This window comes from Aptenodytes patagonicus, chromosome 11 (genome assembly GCF_965638725.1).
Source record: "Aptenodytes patagonicus chromosome 11, bAptPat1.pri.cur, whole genome shotgun sequence".
NCBI classification, from domain to species: domain Eukaryota; kingdom Metazoa; phylum Chordata; class Aves; order Sphenisciformes; family Spheniscidae; genus Aptenodytes; species Aptenodytes patagonicus.
This window is the reverse complement of record NC_134959.1, coordinates 7321385-7343213: the sequence shown is the minus strand read 5'-3', so window position 1 is coordinate 7343213 and position 21829 is coordinate 7321385. Positions and strand designations below refer to the sequence as shown.

Below are 21829 nucleotides of genomic sequence, written 5' to 3'. Positions count from 1 at the left end.
CTCCTTGAGGCTGGCATTGCACAAGGTGTTTTCGGGCATCCATCTGCTTTTCCATACATTTTGACTTCAAAGTTAAAACAGATACGGCACTCATTAGTGGCAATCAGCATGCTGTTCAGTGCTGGTACAGCCTCTGTAAAAGCAACCTGTCCCAGCTGAACTCAAAACAGAAATAGGAATTTCAGTTGAGATGTGAGAACAAGGGGGTGCCTTATGCTACAGCCAGCTTAAGTATTAAACACATTTCGTAAGCAAGGAGTACAGCCAGCCCTATCACTACGCTTTTATAAAACTGACCTCAGTCAGTCCCTACTGAGATGTGTCTATGTGACTTGCTCTCAGAGCTGCTAAAGAGCATCTCTTGAAGCTCCTTGTTAAGTTCTTTAGAAGAGACATGGCACAAACTGGACTTAGGATTTTTCTACTCATAAGCATACTACTGCTGGATCAGACCATCAGCCAGGCTTCCAAATTCAAAGCCAGGAAGCACAGCAAACGTAGAGTGAAAGGTACTGGGTTTTAACTGTGAGGAGGGATTGAAGCTTATAGACTATGCAAGTTTATTATATACTTAAATAACATTGCATAAACCAGAAACTAACATTATACAAATGCTTATTAACAAAGGACAGTTGAGTCTATATTATATCTAGTCTTTGAAATATGTATGTGAGTTAGCAAAGTTAAAATAAGGTGGCAGAATGAGTTATGGAATAGAGCTGTATAAGAGCTGTAAATATATTGCTCTGTTATGCCTATTCATCTCTGTCGGCATTATTTAGGACTCGGAGGTACAGCTGAGAGAGGACTCTGGCCGATCATTCTTAGTTACTAGTTATATTGACTAAGATCAGAAGAATGGAAATTCATGTACATATGGTGGAAAAGAGCAGAATAAAATATTCGGTCTCCAAGGGTTATTGTTCAGATTTTTGTACCATTTCCTGATTTTAACAGAATGTCTGTCTAATATTTGCAAAATATTACTTTATCTGTGTGACAAGTACTGTGAAATGGCAAGTCAAACTAATGAAAAAGAATTAGAAGATAAAGCATAAATTCCCAGAGCAAAGCTTACAGAGCAAATAAAAAAACCACTGAAAGTTGTTTGGAAATGTCTGTGTATTTAATTTAAAGACTTATTTATAATAAAAGAGGGTATGATGGAGGTTACACTAATGGCAAATATTTAAACTCCTAGTCAATGAAAAAAACGTAGCTTTGATAAAGCCATTGTACAACATGATTACACTGCTCTGGAGCTATACAGTTAGATATACACTTCCTTCTCCTTTTGAATCTCTATAGTTTTTAGCTTGGTGTCCTAAGGACAGGCTGCTTACACATTTGTTTTGCCAGCACATTTGTCTGTACCTTCCACTACTTTTGAACTTGAAACAATTTGGCAGAAGAACGGAGCTCCTGAGGATGAGTTTCCCAATATTTTATGAAATTTAGAGTGAGGGTGCCAAAAAAAAAAAAAGAAAAAATTTGCATCAATGTCCCACTATGAAAAGGTTGCACCAGGAGTTCAGCTTGTTCTGCTTTTTGCCTCTTTTGAAGCAGACAGGGGACACGGAGAGGCTGCTGTGAACTGGGAATCGCAGGGAGGAGCGTGGATTGAGGAACTGGGAGTCCTGCCTTGGGGAACCAGGGAGTCACGAAGGACAGCTGGGGTTATCCCCACAGGCAGTAGAGAATATGGAGAAGAGATGAGCTTTCTGGGGTGCAGCTGGAGGATTAGGTGATGTAACACAGATCTGTAGGAACTGTGGTTTTGTTAGTTCTGCTACATGTGAAAGAGCTTATTTATTCCTCATGTTCATTGCTGTGGCTTCTGGAAGGTCTGGTTACTGCTGCAATCAAATTGCCATCTTGTGCAATGGAAACATGCCTGCTAGTTGTCTGATGGTGGAGTATTACAATGGTTAAGAAAAAAGACTGGAAAAGAGGACATGAAAATGGAGTTATGTGCAAATTAGCTCCTTTTCTTGTCCCACCATCTTCTTGGTGCTTTTGTAGGTGTTGCAAAATGGTGATTCAGACTGAATTTGTCTGACTCAAGTCACCAGGCCCTCTCTGTACTGACAGAGAGAGGAAGGCTCCTCCTGGGGAGGGGAAATTGCAGCTCAGCAAGCTTGTCTGGATACATTGAGACTGTGAAGTTGGATTATATTAGTTGTTCCTCACTGTGTTAAAACAAGAGTTGTGTGAAACTCTCATGCTCACAGAAATAACATTTCTTGAATAAACACAACTTGTGTCCTGCTATTATTTGTATGTCATATATATACACCATGGTATACAGGTTCAAAAGTAAATAGGCAAATTTTGCTGTAAATTAGATACTGGCATGCTAAATAATGGTTAGCTGCAACAATCCATGGCTCTCAAACAGTTACTAGGATACAGTCCAACTGAAAATAAGATTTAAACCATGAGGGTGAAAGGTAAAGGTGGCTTCCTTCTGTTTTTTAATAGGAACCCTATAGGAATCCTTTCATTAAGGAAAAATCTTTAAAAGAAATCAAAACATCTCAGCAATGCAGAAACAGAAACATGATATTTTGAAACAGCTTTTAACATATAATTTTTTAAATATTTTTTTGTGCGGTGATCTGTTCATTTCTCTGTATTTCTTTTATTTAAGAAAAAGATGACCTAAAGACCCAGATTGACAAATTATGGCGAGAAGTAAATGCTCTGAAAGAAATGCAAGCACTTCAGACAGGTAAAGAAGCTTCACTGTTCAACAGCTTCCAAAAGTTATCACTGCCTTTCCTCTCTCCTTCACTCCCATCCTTCTCTTTAATGGGGATTTGTGACTGAGAAATACAACTCCTTAAGAGCATGGTATGCCATAGTTGTAATGGTGAGACAAATGTTGAAGGAAGCATTCAAGTAAAATCAAGTCTGAACTAATGGCATACAAGTGATGATTCTTCACTATGAGCAAGAATTAATCTGGGGTAAGAACTACTTTTTTCTTTGCTATAGACAACCCCAAGCTGTGATTTTAGGTATGATCAAAGGCAACACAAAAAGGGTTGCTGGGTTTGAGAGTTTAGGTGGTCAGCGGGTTAGGTCCCCAGGTTTGATATGAACACAGGCTAACTATCAAGGCAAAAATATTCATGGAAAAGGCTGAGAGTACCCCCAAAAGGAAGCTAAAAGGACTAAGCCTTTTTAAAGTGTGCAGTTTGTGACATTCAAATGTGAATGTTGCCATAAAACTTCAAAGTAATACCCACTGTGAGTTCAGAAATATCCTGTATCAATGTGCAGAGTCCTTTAAGTATTTAAATAGCCAGATGGAAATTTCCAAACAAAATAAGAAGGGTAAATACACATGCACCTACTAGACAGTTGCGCTTTTTCACAGCTGTTGACACAAAACTTGGCATTTAAACATGTACAAGAGGACACTACAGAGGAAATTACATCATTCACATGAAACAGAACATATTTTCCTTAGGGATGGTAATATCTGGGTTGTCCTGCTTTATGTCTTGGGTTACATAGAGCTTTTTGAGCTTTACAAAATATTTTTATTTTAAATTTCTTATAAGAAGACTTTAGAAGTTTCTTAAAAGAGGGAGCCTGTGCTAGACAAGTAACTCTTGTTTAAAAGTAATTCTTGTTTTGCTTCCAGAAGGAGCTTGAGAGTAAGCATGCAATGGCTGAGAAATGAAACCAGAGCCAGGAGATTTTCTATCCTCAAAACTTATTTTGAGCTATATTCTAAATTCAGAACCCACACTGTTCAACTGGATTCCAAATTTGGCAAAAAGAGATCTATCACCCCTCTAGCTCTGACTGCGTTTATTAATGGCCTTATGAGACTTGAAAAAGGAGCTGCTTTTTTAGCTTATAGACATTTCCAAGACACACGTTACAACCTGATTTCTTCTTTTGCTTGAATTTCCTAGGTCTCCTTTCTACATAGCGTGAAATGTTGCCACACGCCATTTAGCAGCACATACTTTCATCCTAAAGAGGGCCAGTCTCTATCATTACTGCAGCATTGTTGAAGTAGATAAGGTGTCTCTGATCTTTCCCATGAATATAAATTTGTTAAAGAATTCAACATTTAGCACATACTTTCATTACTTTTCTGTGGCCATTAGCAGTTGGAAAGGATAAAATTTGAAGGATAAGCGCTAATATAAAATGATGACCCTGAAAATGCAGCTAAGGAATGCAATGAATACTACAACTGGAAACACTAAAAAACTGAGACATATAGGATATGGTCCAAAGTGGATTTCCATATCCTGACAATCAGATACATAATTGCTTTTTTACAAGAACAGATGACAGGAATTAGATTATAGAAAACATCAGGACAGAAGATGTTCATATTGTTTCACGACATATTTCTAATATAAGTACAAGATGAGTTTAAGCAATAAATGAAATAATTTCAAAGTAGTCACATGCAGGATTCTAAACAATTGTTACAAGAGTTTATTCAAGGCCTTTGCTACCTTCCTCAGCTCAGAAGGAACACTCCTTCGAGGAGGGTTCTCTTCTTGTAAGTATTTTTCTTGGGAGAATCAGTTTTTCACATATCTGCATTAGGAGAGCTGGAAAGCAAAGTTTAAGGATTCACTCCTGCAAGCCTGCCCACACAGCCCTCGGGCTGGAAGAACTCTGACAGCGTTTCTGCAAGGCAATTCCAGTTGCAGAGCATATGCCAAATTAGCGTTCTAGTACATTTGGACTTTACATCAAGACTTCCCCGATATGTTCCAGTAGAACTAAAAGCAAACAGATTTATAAATGCAAATGTTTAGATTATTTGGTTCAGATTGTCATGCAAGCTCAGTAATAAGTGTACACTTTTAAAAAGTGTTTATAAATTTAAGTCACTTTACCTCATTTGAATTTAGAATTTGAAGGGATAGACTTTGCTGGAAAGACCAGAAATTAAGAACTAAAGATGTGAATGTGTACTCTTCTGCAGGTGGAAATATACTTTTATCAATCATCCAGAGATTTGCATTATGAATTTCAAATCAATGTTTTTCTGGTAAGCAGGACACATTTAAAATAGCACTTTTCTGTCCTGCCTTTGTTTGCTAGGAACTAGGCTTAGTTAATGCATAAAACTTTACTTTCCTTTGGCACTTAAGTATCATAAACATGAAAACATCTTTAGATCTGTCTCTTTACTATAAAGCCAAGTATAGATTTTCTGATGACCAACTCCCATCTACCAACAATACAAATATCCATACCTCACCCATTCCATCAGTTTTAAGACTGATGAAATCAGGTAAAAATGTGTGAAAGGAGGACTATTTGCTAAAAGAAGACATAAGATACACTGACAACAGGCCTGAAACAGCAAAATAAAAAAATGCTTGAGAGAATTACATTGCTGGAGGGAATCTGGGGCTCAAGATCATGCCTGAGGTTCATCAGCATAAACACAGGAAAGATTCTCCAAAGCACTTTATGGTGTTAAGATCACAGCTATGTCTGTCCTTCCTCTTAAGTGCCTCTTCTCTGGAGCAGCCATAAGAGCATGCTCTGCTTTTGGCCATCCCTTGTAGTCCAAGATGCTTTGCAGAGTGCCTGTGAGCAGTCTGTTCAGACTTCCCAAAGGCATGCTAACATGCTGGCTGCATACAAGGTCCTACGTGAATGGGAGGAATAGCAGGAAAGTCTGATCTTACTGCTACTTTCAAGCCCACTCTGTGGAGGCAAGAGCCTTTTGCTTGCTGAGGGACTTGTCTGCTTAATTCCCAACATACCTTTAGAAAGTTATCATTTTAGGAAACATTATTCAAAGCTATATCTCAAGCTTTTACTGAACATGCAGACCAATATCTATTCACAGTCTGTCTTCGTGGGACAAAGGCCCATAAGAAGTGCTACCTCATATCAGAAGGCACCAAACATTTTCACGAAGCCAATGAAGACTGCATAGCCAAGGGAGGGACACTGGCTATCCCAAGGAACAATGATGAAACAAATACTCTTCGAGATTATGGCAAGAAAAGTATGCCTAGAGTGTCTGAGTTTTGGTTGGGTGTCAATGACATGGTAAATGAAGGGAAATTTGTTGATATCAATGGCATGGCTCTACAGTACTTCAACTGGGATCACGCCCAACCAAATGGGGGGAAGCGTGAAAACTGTGTCTTTTTTTCTCAGTCATCACAAGGCAAGTGGGTTGATGAAGTCTGCCGTACTGTCAAAAGATATATATGTGAATTTCTGATCCCATAATTACATATACGAATGACCATGACCATGTTTTGGGTTATTAACATGCAGTTTTGCTTGTTAGTAACCCCTCCCACTTTGACAGTGGTGAGTTAAAAATATCCATCTCCTGCATTGTACTCACTCTTTCCTGAAACAGAAGTTTTCTCTTATTAACTTATTTTCTATTCAGATGCTAAAAATGTTATGTTTAGTGAGTGCTCTCATTATGTACAGGAATATATATTATGTTTTGACCTACATTGTATCATATTTTGGCATATTATTTCAGCCTGATGTTCAGGTTGCTGGAATTCACCTCCTATTCCTGTACTTTGCATCTCCATGGTAGAATAGTATTTACTTGAACTCAGAAATCTAGTGAATTTATTGAAAGTTTACAAAAGATTGCTGTATGGTGACATGTGCCAATATAAGGTGTAGGGGTGCTTTCAGTTCCAGTGCTTAAGAGGGACTTCAGGATTATGTGAGCTCCTGTGAAAAATGGCCATCATCCTTATAGAGCTTAACAGGATGGATCTGTGACCAAGAGTTTTACCTATGGGTTAAGAAAGCCAAATGAAACAGAAAAATCTGATGTTAATTTTTAAACTACATGGAGTTAAAAGTGATACACTGCTAGAAAATGGGGGAAGTAGCTGTTCTAAAACATCAGTTAGTCTAAACATGTTTGCTTCTAAATGTCTCAGTTATGGCTAAATATTAGACGTCATTTGGAACATTCCCATAGAAGAAGCCAACCTGGGACTAGATTGTACCCCTGCTATGTAATGCCTTAATAAGATGTGCAAAAGACTTCTCTTCTGCAGGATCAGAAAGAGGCTTTATAATTCAGACAGTAACACTGCCTGAAAGCACAAGTAGAGAGGAAGGATCCCCTTTCCGGGCACAACATCACCGCTCATCCACCTATCTCCACATGGCAGGCAGCACACCTGATTAGCACAAAAGAGTGGGGCCAAACCACAGCTCATTTGGCCACATGCAAATTTTCCTAACTTAACACCTGACTTGAAAATGAAGTAAAATGTGTTGGTTATTTTTTGCTGTTCTTAACCTCACAATAGAGATTTGCCTTCATGTTATAAATAGCAGTTTCTCTCTTCTGTAAAGGAATTGCATTTAAATATTTAAATATATTGCTGCTTGGAGGCTAATTCATACATTTTATCTTTTAGTTGTGCAAGATTTTCTTCAATTATGCAATAAATTTGTGATTACTGGTATTTAATTGTAGTAGTATTTTTGACAGCTTATGCATCCACATGAAGGCCATTCTTTCCTAGGACTTTTCTTAAGGATTCAAAAGGGGTACCGTCTTCGGGCACATTATATTATACTTTTTTTTTTTTACTAGTATACCTACATGCCACAGGCCAAAATTTGGATCCCTGCTTGCCTAAGTGCTGTATGAGATGCAACTGTTCAATGCACCACTAATGTGTTGTAATTAATTTCATTTTCCAACATTTAATGTATTTGTAAAATAGGCCTGATTCTGAATTATCTCACTTAGCTCCTGAGTTAAAATAAAGGAGCAAAAAGTCCCCAGATATCTCCAACTTTCTTTCAAAATCTACCAACCTTTGCTAAGGTCGGGATCAATATTCCTTTTACCTACATTTTAACATGATTAAAAGTCTGCGGTAATTTTGTATGGCTTCTTTACCCCTGGCTTGTCTGAAATAGGTCAGTTTCTCAGCATATCCCTACAGCTACAGTCAATTTGAAAATTCACTACAAATTCCAGAACTTGTTTACCTTTGAGTTTAAAAATTTATGTCCTATTCAATCTATTTCAGCCAAGCTTCTAAAGTTGTACACAGGAATTGAAAATGTTTATAGATATTATTGGTGGATGTTTATCAACCGGTAGATACAGATACCAGAGACAGAAATAACTATTTTTTTAGTAGTAATGTACTGCACAAAAACAAAACCCACCACACAGAAATCAGTAATCAATTTGAAGATTCCCAGCGGAATGCTTAGTTAAGAAATAACAAAGGGACATAAAGTAAACAGGAAAAATGATGGAGGAAAACTCAGATGGATAGAGTTGGAGAGGAGATGGTAGGAGGATAAAAAACTCCTCCAGAAATGCCTGCAATGGGAGCAAGACAGACAGAAAAAAAAGTAGAAACACAGCAGGGAGACAAACTTTGTCCTGTAAAATTAACTGCCCCTATCTTTCCTCTCAGTGACGGAACGTGCCTGTGTGAAGTGAGCTCTGAGTGAGGATAAGTATTTGCTGCCTGGTGGGACTGCTCTGACTCGCTGCTGCACCAGTTCTTGTCCCCGGACCTTCACTCCCTACCTTTCCTCTCTCCTGATAAACATGTGGTATTGCCCATCTTTTCTAGTCAAGCAGATTAGGCTCCCGTCTCTACACCAGTCTCCCACAATTAGTTTCTGAAATCCTCTGAGGTCTCCCAGTGACATTTTCCCTTCAAATTCCAACTCTGGGTTCCTCACCTCTGCAAAAGTCACACAAAACCGTGCACCAGAGACCCCTGCTCCCCAGTACACGCATGTACAGCTGGAAAAAAGGGATGTAAGAGCTGGAGTTTCACATGCAGCTGAGGTATTCTGCTCTGCAGATGGGTGCTGTATCATGGAGTGGGCAGTCACTTAGTGATTTCCCATTTGCACACTGGATAGTCATCACGGTTCAGTTGGGGATTGCTTGGGTGACTGGGAATTCAACAGGACACACGATAGCAACTTTTATACACATTACTGCAAAACTAACAACAGAAAAAGCTCCAACACTCACACCTAGTGGTACAACAGGAGAATGCAGAGTTTACAACGTTCGAAGTGCCACTTAAATGCGACTACTGTAACAAATACTGCTTCTAGTTGCTTGCTAAAGGAAAAAGGTCCAATGTAACATGTCCAAACATCTACTAGCATCTTTGCAAGAAAACAGAAAATAATTTTTTTTAAAGACTTTATACTAATTTTCAAAAGTGCTTAACATTCAGCTGCTAAACCTACAGTCTTTTTAATTTTTATGAAAAATATTAGCAAATTTTCATTTTAGGCAGGAAAAAAAAGATTTTTTTTTTTTTCCTCAACTCAAACTGTTTCATGGACTCTATCTTGACAGACCAAGCAGTCATTGTGATAAGAATTCAGGAACGATACCCTGAATATATGATATGACAACGTAAAAAACCCTAAACCCACTCCTTGCATTGCAGCATCACAACAGGTTAAATAATATGTGATTTTTCTCCTCACTTATTTCATATTTATATTTGTCCTCCTACCTTGCACCTGATGTGTCCATGGATTTCCCTCCTCCTTTGTCTCACCCCAAGGGAGGTCTCATTCTTCCACCTTCCTGCCCTAAAGGAACACAAAACTGGCTGTGGGCACCTAAGTGAGTGAGTTCCCTCCGCAGCCTTTATGACTCAGTAACAGAAGATGTTCACAGTCAAGTTACCATACAGGGTGGCACAGGGTTAGGTCACCATTCTCCACTCTGTCCCTAGGCAACTCATCTCTTATTAGAGCAAGAGTTGTCCCTTGCAGCATTCACATCTCACTGCATCTGCCTTGCTATGTGCTTTAGCAGTCATTTGTTTCTAGCATAAGAGCTGGTAGTTACAAGAGGTTGTCAGAACAAGAAACTCTTTCATCCTGTTCGTTACACATGATATATGACCAGTATCATTTGGTCTAGCTTCAGCTGTGCTACATCTCACAGGATTTTCAACAACTCAGCTTCATTCCTTCCTCTCTCTTTTTGACCACCTCAGCCCTGCCTCTGTATATTAAACCAGGCTGATCTTTATCCTAGCGAGCCTGCTGACACTGCCTGCCAGCAAGAGGAGAGACTGAGGCGGAAGAAAGACTGCCAGCACCAACATCCAGCTGAGAGCTTAGCTGTGTTACAGAGTTACTCTCCTTGGTCTGCTCCTGAAGGGAAAGCTCTGATACTAGCTGAGAGGTGCTCAGGAGCATTTCCCAGGCTTTTCAAACTGCACAGCAGAGCCCAAGGCTTGCTGATTTGCCCCTGACCTTCATTAGAGAGCTTAGTGGGGAGAATAAAGCTCAAAGTAGAGCAGTTCGGTGTGGAAGAAAGTTACAATTCAAAGCCAAGCCCAGAGCTGGCCTTACTCACAAGAATGTAAGCACAGTACTTTTACTTACTGGTATTTTCACCTTTTTCAGCTTGCTCTCTTGACTTTTACTCCTTCCATTTATTTTTCTCCATATGTTCTTTCCCATAGTTTTTATGCACGCACATTAACCCCCTGGAAAAGAAAATTTTCTAGGAGCACAGAAGTTTGCTTCTGTAGCCAAGTCTATAATTTAAAAGAATCTAAAGATCTATTCTTGAGTACTCACCCTAGTACCAGTGCAAAATTCAACCTTGTTAAACTCCTTCAATCCATCAGCAACATCCTAGTAACCTTGCGAGGCACTCAGTGTTTCTGAGGCACTGGTATCCCAGTAAGCTCAGACCAGATATGAAGTCACCTGTTGCTATGTCACAGGGGCATATGATTTGTCTGAATCACACACTGCAACTGCCTAAATCTGGATAATTACTGAAGGACAGCAATCGTATCTGTGAACAACATGAAACAACCTCAGAGAGCCTTACCTTTGAATAGCAATGAGCAAGGGGGATTCCTCTGTAGGAGCAAAGAGTCTCAGCTGGCACTTTTGCTCATATTTAAGCTCAGCCCAAGCTTGTTAGCATACATCAAGCACCCATCCCCACTTGAATGCTTGGGTTGCAGTGAAGAGTTCTCAGCTGTGCTTGAGGCACAGGTTGTCTGATGGACTACTGTATGCTGTGGATTTTGGCAGCAGAAGCTTTAAAAATGGAAAATAGTCAAATGTTTACTAATGAAAACTAACTGGAAATCCATTGAAATGTTGGGAAATGGTTTCAAATTTCAGCTTTCTTGGTCTTAATCTCCAATTTAAGCCTTCTTCTGGGATTAAGCCAGCTGCACAGACCACAGAGATGGCTGTGCTATCGGGAAAGCTGTGTTTCTTCCATTGTAGGGGTGTTTATAAAGGGAGAAAGTCCTTTTGTACCAGGCTCCAAGATAGGGGTTTGAAGGGTATAATCCCAGCTAAAATTTCTGCATCCCAGCTGGAAGCACCTTTCTGTGCTCAGCAGACCTAGGTGAGCTCGGAGCCTTCAGTAGGAGCTGGATTAACCTGCTGGGAGCAGGAGGCTACTGAGCACAGGACACAGATGGGGGTTACATGCACAGCCACCACCTGTGTACAAAAAGCCTGTTTGCTTGCATCACAGGCATGTAGCTTCCTGCCTTGCAACCTCTCTGAGGAAAAACACGCTATGCAGAACAAAAGTGCTATAGGGGTTTTGCTGTGCCTCATTTGAACTGCACAAGAATTTTCTCATTAGTACAAGCCTTGTCCATCTATCTTTGGAAAGAGGCAAACAATCTGCTTCAAGGAGTCCCAAATCCTCTTACTGATCACTATCAACACGTGAAAAAGGAATACCTGCCATGAATCAGACTAGCCTTACTGGTGACCAAGTCACTTGCAGATAGGCTGTCAAAGATCACATTTTAAAATAAAAATGTGATGCACAATCTTAGATTGTTTGTATTTGTCCAAGACTGCTTACAAATTGAGGCAGAGTTTGGCCCACATAGGCTTAGCTAAACATCTAACAGTTCCAGCACTATTTTCTGGAAAAAAAAAAAGTAAGGCTTAACTATGCATACTTTCTTCTTTAAAGGAACTCCACTTCTTTTTCTGTTTATTTCTTCCCCTCTGTGGCCTGCAATTACTCCTCAAGGTTTGTAAATATTTCCTTCATTTTTTATTTTCTATTTACTATATAGGACTTTTTTTATAGAATTTCTCCTACAAAGCCTCCATAGCTTCTCTTCTCTTGATAAATTCCATCTTGTGGATCACTTTAGAAAAGGATAAAAGCAGTACCAGATCTTGGAAACTAAATGATGGGTACCTTAGAAACAGTTTATTGCACTGACAAATATAACACCAATCTCACTTAGTGTTGTCTAAACAAAAGATAACTTCCCTGAAGTGATGGTCTTGATACAGCATTCCTCCCCCCAGCCACGTTTTAGGCAGGAGAGGATGGCTTGAGAGTATTTTAAAGATATCTTTGCTCTCTCAGGTTGCAGCTGTCTATAGGCTCAGAGAAACAGAGGGATGCAGTATTGCAGTGTGCCAGATAGCCTCTTCTCCTCCTTCAGCAGCACCTGAGATGAGGGTACAGAGGGCCAAACCCTCACTTGCTACAGAGGAATAGCCCAGAGGCTGGGGTGCATGCAGAGCATTGCTTCTTTGCACTGCCTGCAGGGAAAAGAAGGAGAATTTATAGTACAGGGGTTTGAATGTAAATAACCTACTTTGAACAAACTTGTAACACTTGCGGTTTTTCTTGAGAAAATCACCCTATAATATTCAGAGTATTACTGCTCATACTTGCAGTCAACTAAGTAGAAAAGAAGTTCAAAAGCTTTTTTTGGTAGTGAATAAAGCCTGTTACTGATACAGCATGGCCAGGCACCTGCAGATGGCACATTTAATTAGACAGACTGACTATAAGATAGATATATTCAGACCTAAAACATGGGAACATGATACATGTACTAAAGCACCATGATTTATTCTTCTATGCTTATGCAGAAGCAATGTGGAAAATTCTACAAACATTGATCCCTTTTGTCAGGATAGCCAAAGATGAATATAGGTGTAGTTAAAAAGAAAAGCAGCAGCGCAGCAGGGACAAGACTCTAAAGATGGTTTAGTTATTAAAGTAAATGATGTACTTTTAAAGGACCTATCTTTTCTCTGTAATGTATCACAGCTATGAGAGCTGCTAGTAATTAATAAACCCTTTGAAATTAAAGTAATCTCTCTCTCTTTAATTTAAACAAATATAATGACAAATAGCTTTTCCAGGGATACTCAACCTCCTCAGTAGCACAGTGGCATTTCTCTTTGTTCTACTAAAGTACTACATTATTTGCCCGTGTAATGGTAATCATTTTGTAAAAATAAAATGCACATCCTTGGGGAAAATGGAGCAGAAACCTCCTAGTGTTGCATTATTATCGTGAAGTAAGGAGGGGGGCCAGCAAAACCGCAACCATGGACTTCGGGAGGGCGGACTTTGGCCTGTTCAGGACACTGGTTGAGAGAGTCCCTTGGGAGACAGTCCTGAAGGGCAAAGGGGTCCAGGAAGGCTGGACGATCTTCAAGAAGGAAGTCTTAAAGGCGCAGGAGCAGGCTGTCCCCGTACGCCGTAAGAAGAATGGGCGGGGAAGACGACCGGCCTGGCTGAACGGGGAGCTCTTGCTGGGACTCAGGAAAAAAAGGAGAGTTTACCACTTGTGGAAGAAGGGGCAGGCAACTCAAGAAGAGTACAGGGATCTCGTTAGGTCGTGCAGACAGGAAATGAGAAAGGCAAAAGCCCAGCTAGAACGCAATCTGGCCGCTGTCGTTAGAGACAATAAAAAAAGTTTTTACAAATATATTAATGACAAGAAGAGAGTCAAGGAGAATCTCCATCCTTTATTGGATGCGGGGGGGAACATTGCCACCGAGGATGAGGAAAAGGCTGAGGTACTTAATGCCTTCTTTGCCTCAGTCTTTAATAGTCAGACCAGTTATCCTTAGGGTATTCAGCTCCCTGAGCTGGAAGACAGGGATGGCGAGCAGGATAAACCCCCCATAATCCAAGAGGAACCAGTGCTACGCCACCTGGATGCTCACAAGTCTATGGGGCCGGATGGGATCCACCCGAGAGTGCTGAGGGAGCTGGCGGAGGAGCTCGCCAAGTCACTCTCCATCATTTATCAGCAGTCCTGGTTAACGGGGGAGGTCCCGGACGACTGGAGGCTTGCCAATGTGACTCCCATCTACAAGAAGGGCCGGAAGGAGGATCCGGGGAACTACAGGCCTGTCAGCCTGACCTCGGTGCCGGGGAAGATTATGGAGCGGTTCATCTTGAGGGTGCTCACAAGGCATGTGCAGGACAACCAGGGGATCAGGCCCAGCCAGCATGGGTTCATGAAAGGCAGGTCCTGCTTGACCAACCTGATCTCCTATGACCAGGTGACCCGCCTAGTGATGAGGGAAAGGCTGTGGATGTGGTCTACCTGGACTTCAGTAAGGCCTTTGACACTGTCTCCCACAGCATTCTCCTCGAGAAGCTGGCGGCTCACGGCTTAGACAGGTGTACTCTGCGCTGGGTCAAAAACTGGCTGGACGGCCGGGCCCAGAGAGTTGTGGTGAATGGAATTAAATCCAGTTGGCGGCCGGTCACAAGCGGTGTTCCCCAGGGCTCAGTTTTGGGGCCGGTCTTGTTCAATATCTTTATCGATGATCTGGATGAGGGGATTGAGTGCACCCTCAGTAAGTTTGCAGACGACACCAAGTTGGGCGGGAGTGTTGATCTGCTCGAGGGTAGGAAGGCTCTGCAGAGGGACCTGGACAGGCTGGATCGATGGGCCGAGGCCAACTGTATGAGATTCAACAAGGACAAGTGCCGGGTCCTGCACTTTGGCCACAACAACCCCATGCAGCGCTACAGGCTTGGGGAAGAGTGGCTGGAAAGCTGCCTGTCGGAAAAGGACCTGGGGGTGCTGGTTGACAGCTGGCTGAACATGAGCCAGCAGTGTGCCCAGGCAGCCAAGAAGACCGATGGCATCCTGGCCTGTATCAGAACTAGTGTGGCCAGCAGGAGTAGGGAAGTGATCGTGCCCCTGTACTCGGCACTGGTGAGGCCGCACCTTGAATACTGTGTTCACTTTTGGGCCCCTCACTACAAGAAGGACGTTGAGGTGCTGGAGCGTGTCCAGAGAAGGGCCATGAAGCTGGTGAGGGGTCTGGAGAACAAGTCTGATGAGGAGCGGCTGAGGGAACTGGGGTTGTTTAGCCTGGAGAAGAGGAGGCTGAGGGGAGACCTCATCACTCTCTACAACTACCTGAAAGGAGGTTGTGGCGAGGTGGGTGTCGGTCTCTTCTCCCAAGTAACAAGCGACAGGACAAGAGGAAATGGCCTCAAGTTGCGCCAGGGGAGGTTTAGATTGGACGTGAGGAAAAATTTCTTTACTGCAAGAGTGGTGAAACATTGGACCAGGCTGCCCAGGGAAGTGGTTGAGTCCCCATCCCTGGAAGTATTTAAAAGATGTGTAGATATGCGGCACTTAGGGACATGGTTTAGTGGGCATGGTGGTGTTGGGTTGATGGTTGGACTCGATGATCTTAGAGGTCTTTTCCAACCTTAATGATTCTATGATTCTATTAGGGCATGACCCAAAGTTCTTTGAAGTGAATGGAAAGACTCCTGTTGAAATCAAGTGGGTTTGAAACAGATTATCCCAAACTCTTAGTACACAAATGTTGAAGTACAATCTGCTTTAAGGCAAGCATTCTCAAGTGCTCCTGCAGAAGATGGCTGTTGAAAAGATGGTGTTGCCAGGTCCTTTTGCTTCTTCAGAAAATTCAGCTGTAAATGAAAAGACTCATTCCTCCTTCAATAGCAGTGAATTTTTCCTTCCCAGTGAAGGAAACACGGAAGCAGAACTAGGTCTTAGTGGTCCATCTTTGCTTTGGAGATGTATTCACTAGTGAAATCCTTCAGTCCATTCAGGGTGCAAAGGCCTGATCTGCAAACTATTGAAAGGAAAGGACTGTTTTTCAATTTACTTCAACAGACTTTGGGTCAAAACAGGAACTTGTCATTCCTCTTCCATTTTTACTGGCTATCACCCTGGTTTCATTTCTGGAGGTGTTTAAACATATAAATGCAGACATCAGCTCAAGAAAGAAAGGAGCAGAGAAAACCCTGATATTTTTCCTATGATTTCCCAGCCCCAAAGAGGCGTGAATCCTCAGGGGGCTAAAGAGGTGTCTCAGCAGCAAAAGATTTCGTCTTCCAGCATAGCAGCGCCCGTGAGTGCTGGCTGCCCTAAATACCGCTACATCACTGCTGTCCCTCGACGGTCCCTACTCAGAAGTCTCCACCGTGAGAGCGGCTCTCCCGCCTGCTCTGCTAGGACCCAGAGGGAGCTGTCGGTGGCTAAGAGCAAGGGGATTTTCGGGGGAAGCTGCTGTGTGCTGGAGGAGTTGTTCCCACGCTGCTTTCGCGCTTCCCCCGTGCACGCAGACAGCACTCACCGCCCACCCGACGGCGGCTCCCGGGGCATAGGGCCGCATCCCGGGGCACCGGGACCTGCCGGTCCGGGAACCGCAGAGCTTCACAACGGCCAGCCCGCTACTAGCTGGGCTTTTTATTTTCTTTTTTCTTTTTCTCTCCCGAGATGAGTTTTTTGTCCCCCGAGGTCAGCAGTGATCGAGACGCGGCCATGCCGAAGCGCTGGGGCTGGGCGCCGAGACGACTCCGGCTCCCCGGTAGCGCCCCGGCGGCGGCGGCGGCGGCGGCGCTGGGGGCGGCCCCGGCCCCGCGGCCTCCCGGGGCGAGGCGGCGCTCGGGGCGGTGCTGCGCGGGGCGCTGTCCGCCGCCCCCGGTGCTGAAGCTGCCCGCGGTGGAGGCGAGGAGCGCTCCTCCGCGAGTCACCCGCTGAGCCCCGCGGAGGAGAGGAGACCGCGGGTGGGCGCCCCTTCCCCTGTGACCGTCCCAAAGGGGGATCCGCGAGGCGGGGAAGGCTCCCTCGGGCTGTACGGCAGAGACCCGGTGAAGTTTCGTCCCCAGTCCCGGCTGGGAGCCGGACTGCTACGTTCAGCCCCCAGACTCCCTCTGGAGTCTCTATCCTCCAGCCTCTGCTCCTGAGTGAGGGCTGCATCTCCTGCGCGGCACCCGTTGGCAAAACCAGTTTCTCAGTCTTTGAAATATGTAGGATTTGGGGAAATTTTCTTTAAATTAAGTTTTTGGGTAACTTTTGCCAATTTTTTGTTCAGCTGGGGTTAGTGTGCAATGTCAGGGGTATTGCTCTTCTGTGAGATGTTGTTCAAGACATCTAGAAAATCAGTTGAAATATGTTTTTGATCGCAGTTTCTGTCTAGACAAAAAGATATTTACCATGTATTAAACATGTTGGTAGGAAAACGTATCCCTGCTAGTCCTGCTGTGTGCTTTTGGAGAAATGGAGTGCAAAAAGAATGTGAGGAGGAGGAGTTGTTGGGACTCTTGAGAAAGGAAAGAGGTAAGGATTAAAAAAGCAAGCTGTTTTCTTAGGGCAGAATCAGCTTTAACCAGAAGTGCCCAGCAGCTGCAGAACTAGCCCATTTCAAAAGATGACTGATTTGCTTAATCTTTCCCTATATGTAATCAGAGTTACTAATTCTAACTTAAAATATTAGCATGCCCTGTATTCAGGGTCTTCTTGTGTACATGGTAAAACAAAGTGTCTGTTCCAAAAAGTTTACAGTCTAGATAGACAAAAGGGAAGATTATTATCCCCATTTCACAAAGGGGAAGCACAAACATTAAGAAATTAAGTATTGAAATAAAGCATCGTCGAGCAAGGAAAAGAAAATGAAATCTTCCGGACCCAGTATCTCAGCCACTAGGTTATCTTTCTTTCCCAAGAGTCAGATCTGGGGTGTGGGATGAATTATAACAAACATATACCTCCATCCCGAGTGCAGCAGTTGAGTATGCATGTGTGGGAGTAGCACAGGGACTGACCAGGCTGAAGGGTCCAGGTGCCAGATAACAAAGATGGCAGCTGGGAGGGTGAGGAGGGCAAGGACAGTTCCTGCCAGAACTACCCTGTCTGCTGACAGAGACCCTGAATTTCCGTCCTATGAAAAAGCCCATGTCAAATTAACTTTATTTTTGATTCTTGGGTCAGGTAATGCTATGCCAAGCATTCAACTGATAAATGTTATATTTCATATTTACTCCGGTACGTCTAGAGTAATTATGTTAGTATGTGCTACGTGATTAGTGTAGCCAATAATGAGTTACTGTTGAACGGCTCTATAAATCCAACATGCTGTTAAACTAATTATCATCTTAAATATTTAGCTGAGCAATCAGTCTAAGCTAGCTAAAGCAATGTGAAAACCATCAAGATTAAAAGCATGAAACAAACTGTGGCTAGTATCTAATTAAGCAGAGAACAATATGGTGAAGTGCAAACATGGATACTGCAGGTGAATTTATTTTGGGACACCTGTCCCAAGTCTGAGAAGGCACTACTTTAGTTAATTTCACTGTAGTCTGCTGAAGACTGAGATATTTGTCTTGGTTCAAATATGTATTGTATATTTATACTGTTACAATTTTAATTGGTTAGAGAAATGGAAAAAAGAAAAAACTATTTCTGTTCCTATTGCAAATATATTTCATACATGCTACACAAAGTTAAACCATTTCCTGTAAAAACATGGCTAATGCAAAGATTTAAGACTGCATAGTCTGTAGTCTCTAGGCATAATTATGTTGGTACACTAGATGAGACACAGCTTCCTCTGTTCCAGGCACCAAGGTCAGAGGTTCAAATATTATTTTCAAAGGTGTTTACTCGTGCCTAACTTTATCTTGGCTCTGGAGTTATTGACATTATCAACCCATTCTTATTGTTAATCATCATACCTATTACCTGCAACTATCTAGTATGTTCTTTTGCTGATTAAAACACAACATTTGCTGAGAAAATTGCTTACTAAGAATCACTGTAACCGTTTTGGAACATTATAAGAGATAGTTGAAAGACATTGCTAAGAAGCCCTTTGGCCACCATAAACCCTACATTTCATAAAAACAGTTGTGTAAAGATGATTATGTGAACATTGCTTAGTCTCCAGTTCATGAAAACTTTGGTACTAATTCTATGCAAAGACCTCAGTGGAATTTCTCCACTGCTTTAAATGAAATTAAATTCTAATGCTTAATTGCCCAGGCTGCATCCCATGTCTATAAAATGGAACATACATAACTAGTTCAAAGTGTTATCAGGTGCAAAATTTTACTAATACTGCTGCAGTACTTTGAGATCTTTCTAAAGAATTGGCAGGTGTGTTTAGTCTGGACAAGGGATCTTTCAAATGAGGTGTAATGTTTTTGTTTATGTTTTCTTGTAACTTATTCCTAATGAGTTTAACTGACATAAGACTACATTTTCATAGGTCGTTTTGCTGGTATACCCATTATAAAAAACGTGAACTACTTCATGCATTTTCCCTAGCAAATGTAAAATAATCACATATGAATATCCTTTTTTAAAAATTATTTTTCAGGTGATTCTGTAAGGAAGCATTTATCTTGAGACTGTCCAAAAAAATCTGTGGTAGTGGATGGATCTTGCAGAGAATCCAGTTTGGTTCTCCCAAAATCAGCCCAGATTACATTGTGGAATCTTGGAATGCATATGGAGCAAATGCAGCTTTTGAGATCAGAGACAGGTAACAAAGAAAACAGCTTCAGCTTTCTTTTGTATACTCTGCTATAGATACACTGTGATAAATGGAAGACAACGGGCTCATAGGGATTTTATAAGCATGAGAATCTTCCCAAACTTTTGTCTGCACAGCACTATAATTTTTCCTACAATATTTTTGCCAATATATGGCACTTAAGTAACATCCACTCGATCTTGCTGACATAGCGGGGGACACTAGGAGACTTAATGTAGTCCTTACCCACCAGAAGACAAGATTTGCTGCCTTTTTTCAAATTTTTAAATCCAGATTTTTCATTCTTCATTAGATGCCCTACTGAAACTCGATATTCTACTAGTCTTGAATTAAAACCAGATGGTTTCTTAAGAAATATGAACTGTATCTGCGTGTGTGTGTGTGTACATAGCTGGTCAATAATGTTAATGACTGGAATCTAAGTCCATGAGAACACTTCTAGTAAGAGTTAACAAAGAAACTGCTAATAGCGCCTTACATGAGCACCTTACATAGTGTGTACCGTACATCACTATGCCTCAACCTGGATCACTGATGGTTTGCCAGACATCACAAGGTAGCCTGCAAAATGGTCTCTCTCCTTCCAAACAAATGGTCTCACAAACAATCCTATGCACATGACCAAACCACCAAGGCAAAATGAAAAGGTATATGTTAATATGAATAATAAAATTTAATAAATTCATATGAAACACATTATGGCAGTGATGCACAAAATAGTCCATTTCTACAGGACTAGGCAGTCAGCATTTTTTTCAGGATAGTAGGTGGCCCTTTGTTTTTAGAAAGATTGAGAAGTACTCTAAGCACATCAGGAGAGCGTTTATAGTTATAAGCAATTTATTGGTTGGCTGGTCCATGTAATAGCTGTTTATTAAGGCATACATTAAGTGCTCCGTAACCTTTAACAAATTATTTATAAGTGTTAATGAAAAACATCTTTTTGTTGGCATGCTGCCAGCATTATTAATCTGTTTTCAATATCATGAAAGACAGATACCCCCAATAGTCTCATTCAGCTTTCTTGGCAAGTAGGAATCAGCAGGAGTGAATAAGCAAGGTTACATATGAAACACTGATTAGAAGGAAATGATTACCATATGAATTGGGTAATCCTACTGAAATATTAAGGGAAGGTGATAAGAATAGAATGTTCTGGAGACGCTGCCAGTTTCCTTTCCCATGCATTGCATTAGTAGTATTGCAGTGTTGATCCATTCAGTCATTGAAAGAAAAGAGAAAAAGGCCATTGGTGAATAGGCAGGGAAATGTCAAGCCTTACACAAGATGCAGATGTTCTTCATTATGCAGGGTACAAAAACTCTGAGAAAGGAGCTCATTCGTAAAGCTGGGTGAATAATGGGTTGTCTGGTTTTGTGGTCAAACCAAAAAACCAGGAGGGGAAAAATGATCAAAGTAAGCAGAAAATTTTGAGGTTTTTTTTTTAATTTTATTTTCTTGGAGGGAAGAAGAAAGAGAGATTGGATGCAGGGAAGCGGGGTAGGGAGAAAGGAACCAAAAAAAATGAAAAGTTGATCAGCTTTGCCTGGTAGCAATTGTACAAGCTATCCTCTTCGAAACAGCTGATGAGAACAGATACTTTTCAGGATAGAATGAATAGGGTATGTCTACAGTGTCACATCCTCTATGTTACATGTCCTGAGACAGCTAGACATGAGTTTCCTTTTTGGAAGCTATGTAGTCACTAAGCATGGAGCTGAGAAGCTCTGCTGACAACTCTCTGCCTCAGATGCTATAGGTACACCTTTTGTCTTTAAACTCAAACCTGAGAAAGCGAGAGCACACCAACTGCTATAATCTGTGATTGTTTCACAAGTCTTCCTTAGCTGCCATGTCAACCAGGCAGTATTAAAAGGTGATTTTAATACTATCTTTTTGTATCTTTTGCTGGAAATACCTTAGTAAGGTAAGAACCTCTGCTTCTCTTACTTGTGCTTCTTCCCACCTTCTTGCTTGACAGTGGTGTGTATACTACGTAGGCATCTCTGCTCCCCCTCTTGTGTCCGGAACTAGGATGGGTCCTCACATTTGTCTGTAAGATCAAGATACAATTGACTTTTATTGAGGAAAAAGTTAAATAGTATGTTATCAAGCTGTGCTCCCAAAGGAATCACACTTGTTATTAGAAACTAATGAATAATGTGAAAAACATTCAGGAATACGAACTCTAGCCGACAGGACTGAGATCTGCTTTTTAACACTGTCACAT

At 41.6% G+C, this 21829-nt stretch overlaps 1 protein-coding gene across 1 annotated transcript; it reads left to right on the top strand.

Moving 5' to 3' along the window:
* Positions 1-394: 394 nt before the first annotated feature.
* On the top strand, positions 395-6237 carry CLEC3A (C-type lectin domain family 3 member A). The gene is made up of 3 exons (XM_076348990.1): positions 395-509; positions 2651-2731; positions 5846-6237. Exons 1-3 carry the CDS (start codon positions 395-397, stop codon positions 6235-6237), a joined length of 588 nt encoding a protein of 195 aa, XP_076205105.1.
* Positions 6238-21829: the final 15592 nt, after the last annotated feature.

Excerpts from the sequence above, each read along its gene's own strand:
- CLEC3A (XM_076348990.1), top strand. The coding sequence starts at position 395 with ATGGCACAAACTGGACTTAGGATTTTTCTACTCATAAGCATACTACTG. Across the intron at positions 510-2,650 it reads CAGCAAACGTAGAGTGAAAG|AAAAAGATGACCTAAAGACC; the intron begins GTACTGGGTTTT and ends CTTTTATTTAAG. Across the intron at positions 2,732-5,845 it reads AATGCAAGCACTTCAGACAG|TCTGTCTTCGTGGGACAAAG; the intron begins GTAAAGAAGCTT and ends ATCTATTCACAG.